The sequence below is a fragment of the Carex rostrata genome, chromosome 10 (genome assembly GCF_964058835.1).
Source record: "Carex rostrata chromosome 10, lpCarRost1.2, whole genome shotgun sequence".
NCBI lineage: Eukaryota > Viridiplantae > Streptophyta > Magnoliopsida > Poales > Cyperaceae > Carex > Carex rostrata.
In genome coordinates this window covers 7,779,005-7,787,283 of record NC_135927.1, presented here as the reverse complement: position 1 = coordinate 7,787,283, position 8,279 = coordinate 7,779,005, and the positions used below count along the sequence as shown (strand labels likewise).

The 8,279-nt window shown below is 33.0% G+C and overlaps 1 protein-coding gene across 1 annotated transcript; it reads right to left on the bottom strand.

Moving 5' to 3' along the window:
- Nucleotides 1-2,369: 2,369 nt before the first annotated feature.
- Nucleotides 2,370-6,678, bottom strand: LOC144560514 (glutamate decarboxylase 5-like). The gene is made up of 8 exons (XM_078309731.1): nt 6,369-6,678; nt 5,600-5,804; nt 5,185-5,385; nt 4,396-4,610; nt 4,045-4,298; nt 3,641-3,693; nt 3,238-3,521; nt 2,370-2,953 (listed from the first exon to the last, which is right to left on the bottom strand). The coding sequence occupies exons 1-8, from the start codon at nt 6,455-6,457 to the stop codon at nt 2,767-2,769; spliced, it is 1,488 nt and encodes a 495-aa protein (XP_078165857.1). The 5' UTR covers nt 6,458-6,678; the 3' UTR covers nt 2,370-2,766.
- Nucleotides 6,679-8,279: the final 1,601 nt, after the last annotated feature.

Below are 8,279 nucleotides of genomic sequence, written 5' to 3'. Positions count from 1 at the left end.
TGCATTCTTTTTTTTTAGAAAAATGTCGGCTGCATATGCCCTCCATGTTGGACTATTTATAAATTTACCGTTTAATTGATGAAGAGATAGTTTATTGGCGAGAAATATATATATATATAATTTCTTTCATGAGGAGGGTTCAAATGTATCCAAATTTTTGTGCACCCAAATGCACCCTATCTTTCAAATCCTTTTTCTTTGTTTTCGAAGTCTGAATAGTCAATCCGAACCGTTAGATGCGATCTATATATTAAGATTTGCTTGGAGACCAAATTTTACATTTTTTGGAATTTTTTTACTATTTATTAAGCCACTTTGAAAATCGCTGATTTTACATTTTCTGGACCATTGGATCAGCGATTTTTCAAAGTGGCTTAATAAATAGTAAAAAAATTCCAAAAAATGTAAAATTTGGTCTCCAAGCACATCTTAATATATAGATCGCATCTAACGGTTCGGATTGACTATTCGGACTTTGAAAATGGAAAAAAAGAATAGGGTACATTTGGGTGCACAAAAATTTGAGTGCATTTGAACCCTCCTCTTCTTTCATAGGTATATATAAATTTATCTTTTTATTTGTTGAAGGGATAATTTATTGGCCATAAATTTCTATATATACCCATCACAATTTTTTATTTAGATATATGTCTCCGTAAAATTTTAAAATTAATTATTTTTTCATCAAAATTAAAATAAAATTGTGATGTGTATATATATCAGTGTTCTAAATAGCTAGCTATAGCTTTTTCGGACCATAAACGCTAAGCTACGAAGTAAAAGTGCGCTAACTCAGCTACGACCGCTATAGCTATAATAGTTGACCGCTATTACCGCTATGTACGACCCGCTATAGCTACCGTTATGCTACATGGACTTTTTTTTGTAATTTATATGAGCTTCTATATTTCTATTCTTATTTCAAATGCTACATGGTCTTCTACGTTAAGTATGTTAAACCAAATCACGTGCTTCTGTTTTTATTTGTGATTTATTCTATCATTCTATATCGAGAAATATTTAAATATTAATTCTTCATTTTGATTGCTCTTTATATAGTATTCATTTGTAAAATTATTATCGTTCGTTTCAATTGAAAGCTAATTTTAATTATTATTATTATTATTATTATTATTATTATTATTATTATATATAAAATGTTTAAATATGTATATTGACTTCATTTATCATATAAAATTAATTGCTCTTTGTCTATTATAATATATAATACTATGAAGTATGAACTATTAAATAATTTTACTTTTTAATTTCTTCTTCTTCTTATTTGCATAATTAATAAAAAGTATAGACTTAGATTATTTGTCATTTAGATGTTACATCAATTCTTTAATATTAATTATGTTGATAATTAGTAGAAATATATAATATAAAATTTGACAAGAGAAAATCGCTATGTATAATAGTTTTCGCTATAGCTGCGCTATTCGCAATAACTTTTTTTTTTGTTTCCCTGCTATGCCGCTATAATTTCTATTTAGAACCTTGATATATATATAAATGTCCTTTGTAAACGGTGGAAGAGAGAGTTTAGCTTTTCTAAACTATTTGTATTTCTCTGTGGTAAAGATTAGCATCGGTTAGCAGTAAGGACCAAATGGTCCGAAATTTTCTCCCGCATCGGCGCTGCATGAAGTCAGAAACATTCTGTCAATATCGTCGCACCCATTCTTCTACGAATTCGCATCCTCTGAGATATCTCATATTTTGCGTGACTTTGGAAAATCTCAACCGTTCAAATACGCTTTGCACGAATCTCAAAGCTCAAATAATACTGGCCCCTAATCTATCTCCGAATAGGCTCCGGACACGTCGGTCACGCACAATATGAGATATCTCAGAGAATACGCACTCTTCTTCTACGCCTCCACCGCAATATCTTACTTTTTTTCGATCGATTTTTTGTGCAAGCGCTTCCCATGTGGTCTTGTGCATGCTGTTTTAATGACCCGTTGGGCTGCAAATTCCATTCGCTGCATAAATTGCTGCACAATTGATTTGCACGAGCTATTTGTTGGTATCATGATTCGTATCAAAATAACGAATTCGAACAGTCCGATCCGTATTGGCGCGATTATTAACGAACCTTGTGAATTTTTAAATTTAACCGCATTAGTCTGAATTCTAATTCTAATTCGAATCTCAAACTCAAAATTTGAAGTACTGTGAAGGATACATAATTATGATGGATGTTGAAACAAAGATTTAAACAGAGAGAGAAGGTTCGGCCCAAATTCCATGGAGCCCAAAATCTATCCAATTTTGCATTTGATCAATTTGGAATTCTGGGCTTTTGGTACTATATTTAGATCTCACCGGTGAACGCATTTAAATTTGTAGCTTCTCATCAAAGCCTTCAGACCATCTTAATTATTTGAAAAATGCAGCAAATGAGCTTAGCAAAATTGAAGTACAACTTAACATCATACAAACTCAGGAGGAACAAAATCAATACAAGTACAATGTCCTATAATTTTCTCAACTCTAGCTACAATATCCACTTTCATGGAATGAGAGGACTCAAGATAATAACAATCTAAACCAAAATTAATACAAAAATAAACATACTTGAAGTATTATTATTTTTATTTGTCAGAAAGATGGAGGTGTTGAATTCCAGATTTCAATATCTATAAATGGGATTTCGAACCTGTGACCTTGTACCTGGAGGGTATTATCTTTTGCCACTAGACCAAAGACTGGTTCGCATCTTAATTTTATTAATTACTTGATCCTATTAATTTTAGCTTAGCAGACACCGGAACCACCAGCAATCTTCTTGCGTTCACTGACGAGCTTCTTCCAGTAACCAGTGATCTCCCGCATGCTTTTCTCTAGCTTACCGTCATTGGCCACCTCTGCGTGCCCGACTACCGCTCTGCGGGTAGCATGCGCTTCTAACTCCTCCATCACTTTGTTAAGATCAGTGATCAACCTATAATTTTGTTTAGCATTTTAATTAGTCTCATGCTTGAAGCATTTGTGACCTAGTTACAAAGCTTATCACAAGAGTTTTGCCAATTTTTGTTTTTTTTCTCATTTTGTTTACTTTTGATTGGTTTTGGATTGTTTTTTTTTTGTTTTATAGTAGAGTATAATAGAAAATTATAAATGAAATATTCGTAATTGACTTAACTTATGGGTTTAATTAAAATATAAAGATGGAAAAGGGAAATTGAATGATGTGGATATTTTGAAATTTCAAATTTTTGTACAGACCTTTCGGCTAGACCACGGCCGAAATCCTCACGAATAACAACCCTCAGCACTGCAATGTGCTCTGCATCGGCCGGCATAGTGTAGGCCGGTATGATCCAACCGAAACGGCGCATGTTTTCAGATACATCAAAAACTGTACTATGAGTCACTGTTTCCTTAAGAGAGAATGCAACCAAGGGAACACCGACTTCTTTGGAAACGATGTTGAACTTGCCAATTTTCTCTATTCCTTCTCGCAGTACTTTCGCATTTAACATGCAATTTTCCATTACTTGCTGGTATCCCTGCAAAATGAAGCAAGGATTAAAGTTGCTTGACAAATTTTTAGTTTCCTTTTTTTTTTTAATTGTTATGTATTTTTTTTTTCTGCTTTAATATTTCCAGTTGTAAATGTACAGCGTACCTCGAACCCGAGTCGGATGAACTGGTAATACTGCGCAATTATCTGGCTAGAACCTGACAATACAGAATAGAAAGTATTTTCAGGATTGTTAGTTGAAAAAAGAAAGAAAATAAATTAGAAAACTGAGTACAATTTCATCCCTTTTGTACAGTTACAGTATTACAACAATTTGGTTTCTGCCTTAACATACAGGTACTGCTCTGTACAGATCATGTAAATACTTATGTTCTTGATTTCAATTGCACAACTCTTGTAGTATGCATATATACTATGTAGCCTGTTGTTCAAGTCTAAAATCATGTTGTGTGCGTGTCTGTCACATTACTATCACTCGTGTTTTAATAAAAATTGAACTAAAATGCGTATAAATAACCGCCACAGATATATATGTGCACACATTTTACCTTTAGAGAAATTGAGTGTGAATGTAGGTTGATCGGCCCCGAGATAGTTGATATGAAAGATGAGCTCCTCAGGCAGATCCTCTTTGCACCTCCACACGACCCAACCAACACCCGGGTACACGAGCCCGTACTTGTGACCACTCACATTTATGCTCTTCACAAGAGGTAGTCTGAAATCCCATTCCAATTCTGGGTACAAGAACGGTGCAATGAAGCCTCCACTCGCTCCATCAACATGGATCGGGGTGTTCCATCTACATCAATTATAATTTCAAAGAGACTTGGAATTTACATTAATATCAGGCATCATTTGTCAGTCATTTTTGTTTTAACAAAGCATAGTAAGTGTACCCCGTTTCATTGTTTTTCGCGGTGAGCAAATCATTTAATGCCTTGACATCTTCAAACTCTCCGGTGAGAGTCGATCCTAAGATGGCTGCGACACATATGGTGTTCTCGTCTACCATCTCCACCGCTTTCACCGGATCCATGATGTAATATCCTTCGCTTAACTTCACCTCCTTTAGCTCCACCTCGAAGTACCTCGCAAACTTCTCCCAGCATACCTACAATTAAATTATTTGGTGAATTTAACAGAGATAAAACAAGATGTGAATTAGAGTGAAGCTATGGTGCTTTGCAAAGCGCAAATCGGTTCGTGCTATGGATTCATATCTTCGTTTTCAAAATCTAAATAGTCAATTTGAACCACTCAACATAATCTCTATATGAATATGTAATTGGAAACCAAATTTTACTTTTTTATTTTTAAATAGGTTGAAAATCACTACTTTCAAATGATTCAAAATCTTTAGATCGGGTGATTTTTTATCTATCTAAAAGAAAAGTAAAAATTTCTAAAAAAATGTAAAATTTGGTGTCCAAGTACATTTTGAACGGTTCAGATCGAATATGTGAACTTTTTAAATGGAGATATTGATCCATAGCACAAATTGTTCCGTGCTTTGCAAAGTACTGACTCTGTGAATTAATATTTTCAGATAAAATAATCAACATCTATGTAATATATAGGTTCCAAAATAGATAATGAACTTACTACCTCGAACTATAAAATCCTAAAATGATATAGAAAAGTGATTTATTGCACTGTTGCTCTGATCAGTAGAAATGCAAATTTACCTGAACATTGGCACCAGTTACAATATTAGGCTTGTCACAAGGCTTCCCTTCTGCCTTGCGTTTGTTTTGCCATCTCCTCTTAAAAGCTAATCCAGCAAGCATTATCGCCTCTGACGACCCGACTGTCCCCACTCCAATAGCTGTCTCATCATCTCCAATTGGAGCATTGAACAGGTGCGCGATCATGTTAACACATCGATTCTGTGTAAGAAAAGGCAAAGTACTTAAATTTACTGATATACATAAAACTTTTCAAATGCAAATTCGGTAAAGAAAATCATAAGAAAATAAAATTTCTTCCTTTGAATCATATAGCCATTCTCTTCATAAAAGTGCAAAAGTTGTTTGCAAGCAAATAAGATAAGATCTACAAAGAAAATATAATCAAATTAAGAATTGAATACAAGTAATTTACCTGAAGTTCTGTTGTGACGGGATACTCATCCATGTCAACATAATTCTTGTTTGCGGCCGCCATCATGAGCTTGTCACATTCCGGTTCCATCCATGTCGTGACGAACGATGCCAGGTTCAACCTCGGGTTCCCATCCAGCATCAACTCGTCATTTATGATTTGGTACGCTGCATCTTTTGGTATTGATTTGTCTGGCATCTTGAACCTATGTGCACAAAAATAGCATCATTAAAATAAATCCAAAGACCCAATATGCCATATTATCATTTTTGTTTGGCATTATTATATATATACTAGCCAGTAACATGTTCTAGTCTGGTCAAGCCTGGTACTGGTATCTACTTTTATACCTGCCTGGTACTCCTATAGCTAGGAAATTTCTGGATACTATTTTTCTGAGAATTAATAAACATTTGTGCATAATAAAACTTCATATTTTACATAACTAGATTTCAATCTTCAAAATTCAGCAAATACTTTTACAAGAAATAAAATGGGTCTTCATATTTTTAAAGGAAAAGAAAGAAAAAGATCAAATATATATACTTTCAGATCTCAACAATCAGCTTACCAGAATGGCACTGTTTCCAACCATTTCAGTTCATTTCTCTTTTTCTCCTGTGAAACTTTTTATAAACATACCACATAAACTTGAATTTCTTTTGTTCTTTTTATTTTTATTTTTAGGTAAACAGCAACTTAAACATTATTCGTTGCTTTACCAAAAATGCCCGGTACCAGCCAGCACACATATGGTTTGTTTATGTACCTGGGAAGACAAACTTGCACATAGCGAGAGGCGAAGGTGGAGCAGTGAAGGGGCTCCGCCGCTTCCGTTGCCATTGTTGTTAGCACCATTTTTTCTAAAAATTTTGAGATTTTTTGTCAAGAGATTTGCTTGGAAGTTTTAATGGAAAAAAAATATATAGAGACTTGGTAGGTAGAAATACTGGGTGTAAAAGCGCACAGATTCACATATGCTATATACAGTAAACATTTATTTGATTTAAATTTATGGATCATGAGCTAACAGCAACCAGTAGATTGGGCAGTAATTTTAGCAAAAATTATCTGCATCTAAGCGCAGCCAAACAATTTTATCATAATCTATTTCTTTTTCGTTAGTAAACATTAATTATTTATTTGAGGAACTGAAACCAAGATGCTAAGGTATAAAAGTATTCTTGTTTATTAATTTAATATTTTTTAAGAGGTAGGACAATTAATGGTCAAAGTATTTTTATAGAATGAACTCAAAGTAATGATACAAAATATATATAGTAGTTATTTTATTAAAAATTTACAATGATCCACTGTTTTAATTTGCATTGAATGAAAAAAAAAACCCTCAATATGGCTTAATCTCTAGGCCCTTTTGTCGGTGGCAAGTGGCATTTAATTTTGGTGCATCAATTTAAGTAAAATAAATAACTAAAAAACAAAAATCAGGAGCGTACTGTGAATGTGTAGTCTGGCATTTAGTTTTCTTTTTCGTTGATCTTCTTGGAAAAGATACACCGCACAAAGAATATATTATTAAATAAGGTGGGCCTGGATGAAAACGGGCATTTAAGTCCTGTTTTGATTAATACGGGCTTCAATTTATGGCCCAAACAATTTGGGCCCAAAAATGATGTCATGTCATTAAAAAAAAATTTAGAAAACGTCCTGAGGGAAAAGTATCCTCCCTGCCAGGTACTGTAAAAGATTCTCCTCACTTTACTTTACGGTTTGAGACTTTGAGATTAATTCTTATCTACTTTGAGATTCGTGCGAAGTTAAAATGACCGGTCCAGATTCAATAATTGTAAAAGATTCCCTATTACGGTATTGGGGAGGATCTGAATTCAGAACTGAGAATACTTCTTTTTGTTTTATAAATCGTTTTGTAAATACAAAAAGATCCGATAACAGTTTCTAGTTCTACAACAGAATATAGATTGCATTGCATAACCGATTGTCTTTCATGGCATAGAAAAAAATTAATTAAATGCATGACGTACCTTCTTTTTTATATGTATGATTGTTTATTAATGCTTTTAACACAATAGAAACTTTATTAAGTTCTACAATCATAATTTACAATTATACTCTAAATATCGTGAATTAATTTGAGCGAATAAAAAAGATATGAGTTAATGACGCATATTAATGATCTAGAAGCCATTTACAACACATTGTGAATGTTTATTAATGTTTTCAATCAATATAAGACAAAATTTCAAGGACTAGAATCATATCAAATAATTCACTGATGAGTTCACCTACTCTGCTCCCAAATATAATAGCTCAGAAATTAAAGACATATTTTTCTCTTATAATAAAAAAAAATACTATACTAGGTATACAAATATTGACGCATTTATAATAATTAATATAGATTCTCAATTATTAACTGAGGAAATATGGCTTTTTGTCCGGTATTTATTTATTACAAAAATAGCTAAAAACATTGCTTAGCTCGTAATTTTTAATTTTGTGTCCATGATTAATTAAAATTAATGTACTAAAAAACATTAGAAAATAAGGAGGCTTTTGCACCTTTAACAAAGCAACCAATAAACACAAGACTTGGAAGCAATACTTTTCCTTCATTTCTTGAGTAAAGCATCTTTGACTCTTTAAGTTTACAATCAAGAACAACAAACTTCACAAGCAACACCAATTCTACAATCAAGGA

Excerpts from the sequence above, each read along its gene's own strand:
- LOC144560514 (XM_078309731.1), bottom strand. The coding sequence starts at position 6,457 with ATGGTGCTAACAACAATGGCAACGGAAGCGGCGGAGCCCCTTCACTGC. Across the intron at positions 3,694-4,044 it reads CACACTCAATTTCTCTAAAG|GTTCTAGCCAGATAATTGCG; the intron begins GTAAAATGTGTG and ends CTGTATTGTCAG. Across the intron at positions 3,522-3,640 it reads TCATCCGACTCGGGTTCGAG|GGATACCAGCAAGTAATGGA; the intron begins GTACGCTGTACA and ends TTCATTTTGCAG.